The 14,679-nt window shown below is 42.2% G+C and overlaps 1 protein-coding gene across 4 annotated transcripts in view; it reads right to left on the bottom strand.

Annotated features, from left to right (window-relative positions):
* Positions 1 to 11,644: 11,644 nt before the first annotated feature.
* Positions 11,645 to 14,679, bottom strand: part of LOC309501987 (uncharacterized protein) — a 43,260-nt gene continuing 40,225 nt past the window's right edge. Inside the window, exons 2-3 of one of the 4 annotated variants that reach the window (XM_082174297.1) lie at positions 13,377 to 13,406; positions 11,645 to 13,334 (exon numbers count right to left, since the gene is read on the bottom strand). In XM_082174297.1, coding sequence (XP_082030423.1) covers positions 12,529 to 13,334; positions 13,377 to 13,406 — 836 coding nt within the window. In that variant the 3' untranslated portion in view covers positions 11,645 to 12,528. Of the gene's footprint in view, positions 13,407 to 14,679 lie in introns of all 4 variants that reach the window. The other 3 variants (XM_082174296.1, XM_082174295.1, XM_082174294.1) reach the window with 3 other exon arrangements.

The following is a 14,679-nucleotide window of genomic DNA, read 5'->3' as shown; positions in this document are numbered from 1 at the left end:
TTATTTCAATGGTTTATGATCTGCGTAGAGTACGAAAAAGGTTCCGTCTCCATTTATTAAGAATCTCGATAGTTGGTACTTGAAAATGATTAATTGTAATTAGGAATTGTGAAAACGTGCTTATGTCAAGCATAGTTTTGGTTTGTTTTTCTGGGTTAATAACTGTAGAGACGTCCCTAATGTAATATAATTTAATGTTCAAGAAATATGCATAATGTATTTTATTGTTGAAATGACTTCTGTCTTAAACAATGTCATATTAGTTTTTTCTCTTGTTCCTTTAGCCTTTTCTCTTGAATCACATCATAGGATGGGTGTCACAGTACAATTTCAAATGAATGTAAAGATAATTTGCAGCTCAAAACCTTATTTATCTGAAGCATTTATCTTAAGCCTCTTTTCTTTATATAATTTATTTCTATATATAGTTTTCCTCCTAACCTTATTATGGTGAAGGAGTGAGACTGTGTTGCTAGTTTGGAGTTATGATCACTGTGGGGCATCTGTTAGAGTTATGATCACTGTGGGGCGTCTGTTAGAGTTAGGATCACTGTGGGGCATCTGTTATGTGGGGCATCTGTTAGAGTTAGGATCACTGTGGGGCGTCTGTTAGAGTTAGGATCACTGTGGGGCATCTGTTAGAGTTAGGATCACTGTGGGGCGTCTGTTAGAGTTATGATCACTGTGGGGCATCTGTTAGAGTTAGGCTCACTGTGGGGCATCTGTTAGAGTTAGGATCACTGTGGGGCATCTGTTAGAGTTAGGATCACTGTGGGGCATCTGTTAGAGTTATGATCACTGTGGGGCATCTGTTAGAGTTAGGATCACTGTGGGGCATCTGTTAGAGTTAGGATCACTGTGGGGCATCTGTTAGAGTTAGGATCACTGTGGGGCATCTGTTAGAGTTATGATCACTGTGGGGCATCTGTTAGAGTTATGATCACTGTGGGGCATCTGTTAGAGTTATGATCACTGTGGGGAATCTGTTAGAGTTAGGATCACTGTGGGGCATCTGTTAGAGTTATGATCACTGTGGGGCATCTGTTAGAGTTATGATCACTGTGGGGCGTCTGTTAGAGTTATGATCACTGTGGGGCATCTGTTAGAGTTATGATCACTGTGGGGAATCTGTTAGAGTTAGGATCACTGTGGGGCATCTGTTAGAGTTAGGATCACTGTGGGGCATCTGTTAGAGTTAGGATCACTGTGGGGAATCTGTTAGAGTTATGATCACTGTGGGGCATCTGTTAGAGTTAGGATCACTGTGGGGCATCTGTTAGAGTTAGGATCACTGTGGGGCATCTGTTAGAGTTATGATCACTGTGGGGCATCTGTTAGAGTTAGGATCACTGTGGGGCGTCTGTTAGAGTTATGATCACTGTGGGGAATCTGTTAGAGTTATGATCACTGTGGGGCATCTGTTAGAGTTATGATCACTGTGGGGCATCTGTTAGAGTTAGGATCACTGTGGGGTATCTGTTAGAGTTATGATCACTGTGGGGTATCTGTTAGAGTTATGATCACTGTGGGGCATCTGTTAGAGTTATGATCACTGTGGGGAATCTGTTAGAGCTATGATCACTGTGGGGTATCTGTTAGAGTTATGATCACTGTGGGGCGTCTGTTAGAGTTATGATCACTGTGGGGCATCTGTTAGAGTTATGATCACTGTGGGGCATCTGTTAGAGTTAGGATCACTGTGGGGCATCTGTTAGAGTTATGATCACTGTGGGGCATCTGTTAGAGTTAGGATCACTGTGGGGCGTCTGTTAGAGTTATGATCACTGTGGGGAATCTGTTAGAGTTATGATCACTGTGGGGCATCTGTTAGAGTTATGATCACTGTGGGGCATCTGTTAGAGTTAGGATCACTGTGGGGTATCTGTTAGAGTTATGATCACTGTGGGGTATCTGTTAGAGTTATGATCACTGTGGGGCATCTGTTAGAGTTATGATCACTGTGGGGAATCTGTTAGAGCTATGATCACTGTGGGGTATCTGTTAGAGTTATGATCACTGTGGGGCGTCTGTTAGAGTTATGATCACTGTGGGGAATCTGTTAGAGTTAGGATCACTGTGATCACTGTGGGGCATCTGTTAGAGTTATGATCACTGTGGGGCATCTGTTAGAGTTATGATCACTGTGGGGCATCTGTTAGAGTTAGGATCACTGTGGGGTATCTGTTAGAGTTATGATCACTGTGGGGTATCTGTTAGAGTTATGATCACTGTGGGGCATCTGTTAGAGTTATGATCACTGTGGGGCATCTGTTAGAGTTAGGATCACTGTGGGGTATCTGTTAGAGTTATGATCACTGTGGGGAATCTGTTAGAGTTAGGATCACTGTGATCACTGTGGGGCATCTGTTAGAGTTAGGATCACTGTGGGGTATCTGTTAGAGTTATGATCACTGTGGGGAATCTGTTAGAGTTATGATCACTGTGGGGCATCTGTTAAGGCCCGTACACACCGAGACGAATATCGGCGCGCGTTATTCGCCAGCGTTTTTCAACGCGTTTTTTGTGTTCACACCCAAGCGTTTTTCGCTGACGATGAGCCGAGTGAACATGCAAATTCATTCCCTGACATTAGATGGCGCTTAATGTAAAACAGAAATCCAATACCACTCCATAACAGTCTATACCCTGCGATGCCACTCCATAACAGTTCTCTTTTAACAAGATTTTTGTAGTCGCTGTCGCGTTTGTCATATAGTTCTTTATTCCGACACCAACGAGACCAGCAGCTCTACATTCATCTTGCCTTTCATCTTCCTCGTCATTTCTTCCCAGCAGTGTCTGTCTATGGGCAGTGTAGACGCTACTTGGCGTATATCTTCTTCGCTGTTACGTATGTGTGCTCGGCAAGACCGTTTTGTGTTTGAGCGCCCCCAAGTTGTGTTTTACTGTAACTTCAGAAGCTCCAGACACGTGAGCAAAAGCGCCAATCTCATTGGTCGGATAGTTTTTGACGCGGCGCGTCAAACCAAAAAAACGAACCCGAGGCGTTTAAAAAAAAATGACGCTTTTACGCGTGGCGTTTTTCGCGTCGGTGTGCACACTCACATTGGCGCCCTTTGTTTAGTCACGAGGCGTTAAACGTCGGCGAATATCGCGTGCGAAATTCGTCCCGGTGTGTACGGGCCTTTAGAGTTAGGATCACTGTGGGGCATCTGTTAGAGTTAGGATCACTGTGGGGTATCTGTTAGAGTTAGGATCACTGTGGGGCATCTGTTAGAGTTATGATCACTGTGGGGTATCTGTTAGAGTTAGGATCACTGTGGGGCATCTGTTAGAGTTAGGATCACTGTGGGGTATCTGTTAGAGTTAGGATCACTGTGGGGTATCTGTTAGAGTTAGGATCACTGTGGGGCATCTGTTAGAGTTAGGATCACTGTGGGGCATCTGTTAGAGTTAGGATCACTGTGGGGCATCTGTTAGAGTTAGGATCACTGTGGGGCATCTGTTAGAGTTAGGATCACTGTGGGGCATCTGTTAGAGTTATGATCACTGTGGGGTATCTGTTAGAGTTAGGATCACTGTGGGGCATCTGTTAGAGTTAGGATCACTGTGGGGCATCTGTTAGAGTTATGATCACTGTGGGGTATCTGTTAGAGTTAGGATCACTGTGGGGCATCTGTTGGAGTTAGGATCACTGTGGGGCATCTGTTAGAGTTATGATCACTGTGGGGCATCTGTTAGAGTTATGATCACTGTGGGGCATCTGTTAGAGTTAGGATCACTGTGGGGTATCTGTTAGAAGTCTTTGTTCTCCATAAACATTCTCTTTAATTCCAACTTGCTTCGGTAAAGTTAAAGGTGGATAGAGATGTAAAGGAAATAATAATAAATAATATATTTTCTTAGTACAGTCACAGCAAACACTAATCATAAATAACAATACAGTAAATAGTTATTAGATTGTCTTATAACGTAGAAGTATTCAAAAAAATAATAATATGCTTTTAAAGAAAATACATGGAAACGATTTGACTAAGAATGAGCTGTAGCACACGTCATATGAATCTAAAATTTAATATAAACAGTAATAATAATGAAAGTAAATAATTCTCCTTATAGAGCAAGCAACTACTTAACAACAATTACAATGCAAAACCTAAATGTTAGCATTAACTGTATGCGTGGCAATCAGACGACCCACCAAATACATAAATAATTTGACACAAAATATTGATTTAGTTTATTTATTTAAAAACTATTGTATTGTTTCCGCTAAAGAAAATAGTCCGTTCCTTCTCTCACATTTATGCTTGCAGTTTAACCCTCTGGGGTCTGAGGTGTTTTTGGGGTCCTTGAGATGTTCTGACATGCCCTGACATTTGTGCTTTTTTCAGTTGCTTATAAACATATTAATGGCAAAGGTGTAATTACACTCTATTTAGCACAAACAGGGCTACCATAATATGTGAGCAACATGTATGTACATGTTTGTATTTTTGAGAGAATAATGTTTATGCATGGTTATTGAAAAAAAAAAATATATATAAAGTTTTGAAATAAAGCCACAAAACACATACTAAATTAGGGATGCATCGATCCTATACTCTGGATCGGTATCAATGACGATCCAAGCTTTTTGAATGGATCGGATATCGGTGATGCGTGACCGATCCAAATTCGATACTGTGTTACCAGTGGTTGATGAATGATTAGAAATAAATGATGGCCTACTACTGTAAAAACTCAATTATTTCTTTTTAAACATTGCCTTAAAATAAATAAATGTAAAATATGTTGCGCTGCTTGCGCAATCACATGTGAGTGTGACAGGCAAGCTGAGCGGGAACCTTTTACATTACAGTACCTCAGCGCGTTAAACATGTCCCTGATTTGGACATATTTTACCCTTGATACATCAGCGAGTAGCACTGCAAATTGTAATATTTGCAAAGCCAACGTTTCAAGAGGTGGAAGTAGTGTTTCAAATTACAATACGACAAATTTAATCAAGCATCTTCAGAAGCATCACGCAAAAGAACACGAGGAGTTTGTGCAAATCAAACGGAAAAAGGATGAGTCAAAGGCAAAGCAGCTGACCCTGACAGATGCGTTTCAGAGGCAAGAGAAACTTCCAAATCAGAATCCTAAAGCTGTAAAAATAACAGAAAAGGTCCTTGAATTTATTGCTCTAGATGATCAGCCCATCTCTGTTGTCGAAAACACTGGTTTCCTCATGGAACATCTGGAACCACGATGTAGTTTGCCATCTAGAACATACATTTCTGAGACCGCTTTGCCTGAGCTGTATTCCAGAGTTTCCTCACACGTTGCAGACCAATTAAAAGATGTGCAGTCCTTCAGCTTCACTACAGATATGTGGAGCTCCGACGTGTGCCCCATGTCCCTTCTAAGTTTAACGGCACATTGGTTGAATGATAGTTATGATTTGCAGAGCGCTGTGCTACACGTAAAGGAAATGAGAGGGTCCCACACCAGCAAGGCGATTTCAGATTCAATCAAAGAAATGCTTGATGGGTGGAAAATCCCTATATCCAAAGTGCATTGAGGGACAATGCCAACAATATGAAGAAAGCTATGGATGATTTGGGAGTCCCTAGTTTGGGCTGTGTCGCGCACTCATTACAGCTCGCTGTTAACGAGGGACTTTTGTCCCAACGAAGCTTGATTGACGCAATTGCATGTGCCAGAAAAATTGTGGGGCACTTCAAACATTCTCCATTAGCATACTCGCGGTTGGGAGACATTCAGTGTGAATTTCAAATGCCCCTGAAACGTCTTCAGCAAGACGTCAAAACTAGATGGAACAGTACATATTATATGATTCAGAGCATCCTCGAACAGAAGCGAACCTTATGCGCCTTTGCTGCCGATCATGAGCTGCCTGCAATGCTGACTGTAAACCACTGGGCATTACATTACAGCGGATGTCATTCCAACAGTTTCAGTTCTGAAACGTTTACTGTCTCAGGAGAGAGACAGACACAGGGATTAAAACAATGAAAAGTACACTACTACAAGCAGTCAACACACGATTTGGTTACATCGAGGATGAACCACTTTACTCCGTTGCCACATTACTTGACCCACGGTACAAAGACAGGTAAGCATAAAATGTCACTTGCACGATAAAATATATTTTCCATTATACAACTTTGACGATGACAACGTTCTTGTTTTATTGTAAATAAGATTAATATTATTAGGCTATTATTACTATTGTTAAAAAACATATTTTCAGGTTTATATCAGTTTCGTTTAATTAATTTTAAAGTTTTAGTCATTAACTCTGTCATTAAGTTTTTATGCTAAAATAACGGCTAGAAATGCTTTCCATATTTGCAGATCTATGTTCGTTTTAATGTGAAGCCGTCCGAACTCCGAAGCATTATGCGATAGTCACAAATTAGTCTCAGAACAATCACATTATATATTATTTGTTTTTTAATTCTGAAGATTTTGTTTTTTAAAGTGACTGGATAACGACCACTTATAATTGTATTATATATGATCAAATTTGGTCAAATTATAAAGTAAAATTTAACTTTATATAAATTATTTATTTTAGTTGCATGTTTGTAATTTCTATTCGTTATGTCTGACCAATATATGAAAATTGTCTGTGGTTTTGAGACATCAAATAAGGCTTTATTTATTCAGAAAAATAAGTAATTATTTTGTTAAAAAAAAAAATTCAGCAACCAATAAAAAGAAAAGTAATTACACTGCTGCTTGGAATTTTATCAGAATGCATCTGTAAATCATTTCATTGACAGCTGCACTTTCATCGCAAAACAAAATAAATACATTAATTTTTAATTAGTTTAAGAAACAATTCCAAAAATAAAAAAGGATAAAGATAAATGATGTTTGATGGGTATGATGATAGATAGGTTATCTTATTCTCATTACAAGATGACAACTGGCAACTTTGATATACCTGTATAATGACCATGTAACGTTTGTATAAAATAGACTATTTATTCTGCATGTTTTGTCTCAGATGCTTTTCAAATGCAGACACTGCCAGGCATGCAAAAAATGCCCTGATACAAGAGGTCGAGAAGATGGAAGATGCACTGAAGAGGAGGACAACTACTGCCTTAGCTGCTACAGCAGATCCAGCAGAGAAGGTTTCTCATGCAGAAGCAAGCGAGTCGAGCGGACACACAAGCAAGAGCACCTTCATGATGATGTTCGATGAAGTTCTCAAGAAGCGAGAAGAACCTGGAGGAGTAATCACGAGTGCTCTTCTTCAAATACAAACGTATATGACAGAGCAAATTATCCCTCGGTCTGAAAACCCATTCCATTACTGGGCAGTGAACAAGCTTCGTTTCCCTGCCCTTGCTGCTACTGCATCAGCCTTTCTCTCTGCCCCCCTGTACAAGTGTTGAGAGTGAAAGACTGTTTAGCACTGCCTCCAACATTCTAGATGAAAGAAGGAACCGACTAAAAGCAGAGAGAGTAGAAATGCTAATATTCCTAAATAAAAACCTGCCAATGATGATCAAGTGAATCCTGAATCAGGTTTATGTTACTGGTGAAGTCTATACTTGTCTAGACTTGGTTGTTATATTAGTGTTTGTTTTCTACTATTTTTCATGAGTGTAAGGTATACTTTATAATAAGCACTGTGTTGCAGCTTGCTACCGTTCTGATTTAAGATTCACTAGATTTAGAATATTACTTTTTGGATTTTCTTCAGAAAAGAATTTAATTTGATAATTGCAGTAAATATTGTTAAGATTGTTTGTGACACAACTAGTAAGTGTTGAAATTACTGTTAATTTTGCTACTGCATCATTCAGTTTTCTTAATAAAGTTGTCAGCCATACATTTTTTGTTTAGTGCACAAGTAATGTGCCGTCAGATTTGGTATTCCTTTCTTTACCTAATATAAATAAATCTTAATGACCAAGTGAATTGTATACATTATTTAGTTTTGAAGGTAAAAAAACAAAACAAAACACTGATATCGGATTGGTATCGGTATCGGCCGATACTGCGAATTTTGGTATCGGATCGGATCGGTTTTGAAAAAGCGGTATCGTTGTATCCCTATACTAAATATGTGTCCACAAGACTTCTGACTAATGGATGTTGTCGCCTAGAGTTTTTGCTTCAAAATGATCTGAAAATAATCCTGCCTAATCATTCACATAAAACAATACATTGATTTAAATTTTGTAAGAAAGTTTATTTTTTATATATTTTTTTTAAAGGCAATATGAATGATCATGAAGACAGTGACCAGCATAATGAGCCTTTCATTCAGGTGTGTCACTGAGAGTACCACAAGTAAAGAATGCGAGGACAAAAGAAATAGCAAACAGCAAAATAGCAAACCCTGCCTGCTGCTGCTGAAACAAACACGATGAGTCATGTCATCTCCTCTTATTGTCACCTGCACCTCATGTAACATGTATAGCATAGCCTTCTCTGTCAGCACAGGATTTACAGGCTTTCCTGTAGCTCAGTGGTAAGAGCATTGCGTTAACAACGCAAGGTTGTGGGTTTGATCCCAGGGGATTGCACATACCTATGTATAAATGTATAGGATAATGCAATGTAAGTCGCTTTGGATAAAAGCGTCTGCCAAATGCAAAAATGTTAAATGTTAATTTACATGTGATAAATGCACCGCACACTCAGACCCACTTCGGGCCGCAATGCCTTCCGAGTCGGGTCCCTGTATTCCACCTCGCTGCCCCACCGCGGGTACGTCTGTGGTATCCCATGTCCCCTGGCTCGGTTTGTGGAAGCCTGGACAGCGCTTCCCAACCTGTCCAGCTACCTCCTCTTCCGTACCGTCAGACTATACGATTCAGTTCATCCGGTGCCCACCCAGGTTCAGGGGTGTTCACTACACTTCGGTGTTGAGTGAACAGGCCACGGGTGTGATAGAGCATACCTTACAGAGGAACGTGTCCGGTCAGTGTTGAACTGCTTGAATACTATCAAGAGCAGGACAGCAGTCCCACTGAAACTTTTTCAAAGGCTCCTGGGGCATATGACAGCCGCAGTAATGCCGCTGGGTTTGCTTATATGAGGCCACTTCAGCACTGGCTTCACATCCAAGTCCCGAGATGAGCGTGGCAGAGTGGCATGCTCCATGTGACTATCACCCTACACTGTCGCAAAACCCTCAGCCCATGGTCAGACCCTTAATTTCTCCGGGCAGGAGAGCCCCTAGATCAAGTGTCCAGGCATGCTGTGCTCACCACAAATGGCTCCAACACTGGCTGGGGGGCCACGTACAACGGGCATGTAGTAGCGGGGATCTGGACGGGTCCCCAACTGCATTGGAACATCAACTCCCTGGAATTGCTAGCAGTACACCTTGCTCTGAGCCGCCTCAAGAAGACGCTGCTCGGCAAGCATGTGCTGGTCCGCACGGACAACACTGCAACCGTTCCGCTCAATCATGCCGCCGACAAGCTCTCACGACAGCCTGTGGCCCCGGCAGAGTATGGGACCACTTCGGGGCCGCACAGATAGATCTGTTTGCCTCTCCGGACTCGTCCCATTGCCGGTTGTTCTATTCCCTGACCGAGGGGACCCTCGGCAAGGATGCGCTGGCACACAGCTGCCCCGGGGCCTATGCAAGTATGCGTTTCTCCCAGTGAGCCTTCTCGCACAGACACTGTGCAAAGTCAGGGAGCACAAGGAGCAGGTCTTGCTAGTCGTGCCTTACTGGCCCAACCGGACCTGGTTCCCCGAACTGATGCTCCTCTCAAAGGAAGGACCTGCTTTCTCAGAGACGGGGCACTGTATGCCACCCGCGTCCAGACCTCTGGAAACTCCATGTCTGGTCCCTGGTCGGGACGTGGAGGACTTTGGTGATCTACCACACGCAGTCGTAGACACCATCACTTCCGCTAGAGCATCCTCAACGAGGCATGCTTACGCTTACGAAGACCCCCGAAGATATTTGGTCAGTACTGTGATTTCCTTCCTCCAAGATGGCTTGGAGCGAAAGCTGTCTCCCTCCAGGCTCAAATGTTGCCCCGATTGGCGCACATCACAAGGCAGTAGACTGAAAATCCTTGGGAAAGCACGACCAGATTGTCAGGTTCCTGAGGGGCGCGAGGAGATTAAATGTGATGTGTTCCCAAGGTTCCCACCACTCCCTTCCGGGACCAGGTGGTGAACCTGCAAAGCGCTGCCCCCCGAGGAGACAGACCCAGCCCTGGCTTTTCTTTGTCCTGTTTGTGGGTCTGCGCTTCTTTGTCCTGTTCGTGGGTCATACGTGGAAAGAATGCATAGCCTCAGGACCTCAGACCAGCTCTTCGTCTGTTACGGAGGCCAGCTGAAGGGAAAGGCTGTCTCCAAGCAGAGGTTGGCCCACTGGATAGTGGATGCCATCATCTTGGCATACAAATCCCAAAACGCACCATGCCCCCTCAGGTTGCATGCCCACTCCACTCGGAGTGTAGTTTCTTCCTGATCGCTGGCACAGGGTGCCTCGCTGACAGATATATCTGAAGAGCTGCTGGCTGGGCAACACACTAAACATGTTCGCTAGGTTTTATAGCCTTTGTGTCGAGCCGGTAGCCTCCCAAGTGCTCTCTTCTCATAGCCAGTCAACACTGTAGGCCCCGCTCGAAGTGTCGGCTTGCAGCGCCATTCCCTTCCTATGGACTGGATACGTGTGCCATTCTTGCTCTAGGTGAGTTCCCCGTTAGCTGAACCCTGTTGAGTTCTTCCATACCTGTCGGCAGTTAGACGTGGTGGAGCTTCAGATGCCAGGCCTAACACAGGTATGCATTGGTGGAACCTGTGCTAGACTGGGTCCCATATGTGTACGAGCACGGGTCTTTCCCTTCTGACCGGTGTCGCCTCCCCCCTGCTATAGGCTGGAGCCACTCAGTGACATTCCATATGTTGTACTGCCCGGAAATGCCCAGTCAATATGTGTAACTTCCACAGCGTTCCTCTCCCCTGGAAAGGGCATGCTTCTCCGTGTTATCCAATAGGTGTGACTGAATGGGCCATGTGGAACAGCAGTGACAGACCTGCTCCACATGAGCCCTGATTTCTGCTCTAACAGTTGGGGACTCGAGCAGTGCACTGGAAGGGCCAGCAACAGTGTTGGGTTGGTAGATATTCCCAATTCCGTCGGTCGGCCCGACGTACGTAAAACATGACCGTCTAAAGGGAACGCCTCGGTTACGTATGTAACCCTTGTTCCCTGAAACACGCATACCTATTGACTGAACTCGTAATAAGTATGTGCGTATATGCACGCCATCAGCGTTCTCACGGGTTTGGATTTTTGAAGTATGCGCAGAAAGAACTTAGGAGTTTTCTGTTAAAATGGTGTTGTGTTAGCGGCCCCTAAGTTAATAACTAATGATCGTTGCGACTGAAGTGAATCAATCAAAACTAACTTTAGCCGGACAATAACTTTATTCTAGAGCTGCTGTAAAGCCAAAACAATCTCTGTTACTTTAATTTCCTATTATCAATGTAAAGCCGCTTTGGAACAATCTACATGGTTAAAAGCGCTATATAAATGAAGATGACTTGACTTGACCATGTGGTGTTCATTGAATAAGTAGGGGTAAACATTTATTTACCCCTATAACTTTGGTAATCTGCGACTTGTATATTTGGTACTACTGCCATCTAGGGGACAATAAGAGGGACAACAACTAATCACCACAGGTAAGATATGTTTTTATTATAGAAATACATTATAGCATAGAAAACATCCCGTTGCAAAAAAACAAAAATGTCTGAATGCAGATCAATGATGTGTGATGAGAATTTATATATATATATATATATATATATATATATATATATATATAAGAATAAAATGACCATGACCTCAAGAGGAACATGAAGACTCAAGATGGAGGGGTTTCTCTGTCTCCACACGGCAGAACGATCGCTGGTTGGAGTCCCGGCTGAACCAGCAGCTCTTTCTGTGTGGAGTTTGCAGTTTGGGTTTCCTCCATTGTGCTCCAGTTTCCCCACAATCCAAACACAGGACGCTCGGACACTGATGATGACTGAGGCTTCAAGTGGAGTAAATATTAAAATATGGCAGTGGAGTCGTCTGTGTATTTGTGTGTCATGGTCTTACAAGTGAATATGCTTTTGACTGAAATATGGAAGTCTGAGGTTTGTACAAATTGGGGTGTAGTTATCAGATAGTGTTTATAGCTGTGAGAAAAGTAAACGTCTTCATAAACTGTGTTATCAATTCTATAAGAAAGGCATATAAATGAATACATTTTTGGTTTTGATTGGTTTTCTTTTCCAACATCATGGCATCCTCTTTTAGACTCCTAACATCATTACAAGTGAATATTCTCAATTCTCAGTGCAAACATGTTTATTTTAAGACATTAAACTACTAAGGTGTATAATTAATTAACAGACTTTGTTTTTGAATGGTACCATACATGTACTTTTATTCATTTAAAAGTGTTTTTAATGCTGAACATTAAAGAAAGCATCCCTTCACAACACCAGACATGCTTTAATTATTTGTTTGTATTCTGAACTGATACATTCATGTCCCCTGTACTGCCTTTCTCACTGCAGGTAATGTGTTTTAGTAGACGACCTTATTATATTGCTCTGTTGGGACACATTTGCTCCCGAGGGAAAACCATGACCTGAGGCTACAGCTGGGATCATGAATTTTTCCAGGGACCTGTATTTATTATGCATGAATGATTTTAAATGTCTTTTAAGGCCACACATTTGGGTGAAACTCTTGTCACATTCAGCACAGTGATACATCTTCACTTCGCTGTGAACAACCTCGTGGACTTTCAGCAGTGACGCCTGACTAAAAGCTTTTCCACACTGAGGACAGACGAAAGGCTTCTCACCGGAGTGAGTTTTTAAGTGAAGGTTTAAGTTTTGCTTCTGTGTAAAACATTTCCCACACTGCGGGCATGTAAAAGGCTTCTCTTCAGCGTGAGTTCTCATGTGCATCCCAAGGCTTCCTTTCTGTCTGTAACTCTTCCCACATTGACTGCATGTGTAAGGCTTCTCTCCAGTGTGGATTCTTATGTGTTCTGTAAGGCTTCCGCTTTGTTTAAACCCTATTCCACAGTAACTGCATGTGAAAGGTCTTTCTCCAGTGTGAATCCTTGTGTGATCTCTAAGGCTTCCTTTACATGTGAAACTCTTTCCACACTGAAGGCAGGTGCATGATGGCCTTTTAGCTCTTGATCTTTGAGTTATTTTCTGTGAAACATTCTTTTTGGTCTTTGAGCAACTAGATGATGTTCCTCTAGTTGTGATATTCTGAGATTTCTGATGTTCTTCCTCTTCACTCAGTTCTTCACTTTCCACTTCACTCAGTTCTTCACTTTCCACTTCACTCAGTTCTTCACTTTCCACTTCACTCAGTTCTTCACTTTCCACTTCACTTTCCTCTTCCACTTCCACTTTAATCAAACCTGAAAGGAACAAATTAAATAAAAAAATTCAGAATTTCAATTCAATTGACAATGAAGATGAAATGAGTGACCCCAGCTTGCAGTTTGAAATTCAGGCAGAAATTCTTGATTTATCTAACAACACGTGATTCTTCAAGGTTTATGAATTCAAGTGATGCGGTTCTCCGGTCTGAAAACTCTTAATTTTATAATGCCTATAGCTAAATAGATTGGTCACTTAGCCAGTTTCATCTTAACCGCTTGATTTGTGATTTGTGAAGTCCGATAGCCCAGAATGTGAAAAGTAGGCATTTTTCATACTTAACTTTTAATTCTAACACACTGTAAAAAATGTTGCTGCAATTAGTTATAACAACTTAACAATTTGTTGAGATAAATTAAATATCCAACCTAACTAAACTAAACTAAGGTTGACTAAACTTAATATTTTAAAGTTCAGCACGAATACGTACTTTAAGTCGAAACAACACATTATTTCTTATTCTAATGTTGAAATTGATTTAAATCATTTTTTGCAGTGCAGGGAAGTTAGGCATTCAGGAAAGGGTTAACTGACAAAAAGTGTACTGTAAAAGATCTCACAAATAAGGATATGAAGTTATGGACTGGGAAGGGTTAACTGGACAAACCATACTTTAAGGGCGCTTTCACACTGGCAGTTTAGTGCGGACCGGGGCACGGTTCGCATGAAAAATCGCTAATGTGAACGCTGTCATCGGACCCGGGTGCGCACTAGAGTACCGAACCCGGGACTACCTGGAGGAGGTGGTCTGAGCTCGGTTGCTCCCGAACCGTGGCGCGGTTCGCGTTAATGTGCAAGCAACGGACTCGGGTGCGCGCTTGTTCAGGAAGTATAGTATCCCGCGCTTGCGTATCACTGTCGATATCATTGTTTCCTCACACACGACAACCATGAGTGGCAGGGGAACGTTGTGGGACACTGAAGAGTGAAGAGTTCATGCGTTGCGTCTGAATGCGTTGTTGTTTTTGGAGCTCTATCGATTTGATTTATAATTCTTGATTTTTCTCTTTAAACTCGCTTACAACGAACATTTTCTACTTTTCCTCACTGAGAAGCACTACTGCTCAAACCTCATTGTTACAACGCGTACTGTTGAGCAGACGCGTCTCAAGCCTATTAGTGATCCAACGCTGCATACTCTTAAAGGTTACGTACGTGGATCACGGCTGAACGCGTCTTCTCACACATCTTTCTTCAAAATTGTGCTAAACAGTTTAGAAGCAGATCTTCTAGAAGTGGTAAATGCCTCAC

The sequence above is a fragment of the Leuciscus leuciscus genome (genome assembly GCF_965113295.1).
Source record: "Leuciscus leuciscus genome assembly, chromosome: 6".
Taxonomy (NCBI): Eukaryota; Metazoa; Chordata; class Actinopteri; order Cypriniformes; family Leuciscidae; genus Leuciscus; species Leuciscus leuciscus.
The sequence above is the reverse complement of the archived record's forward strand: the minus strand, read 5'-3'. Positions and strand labels throughout refer to the sequence as shown.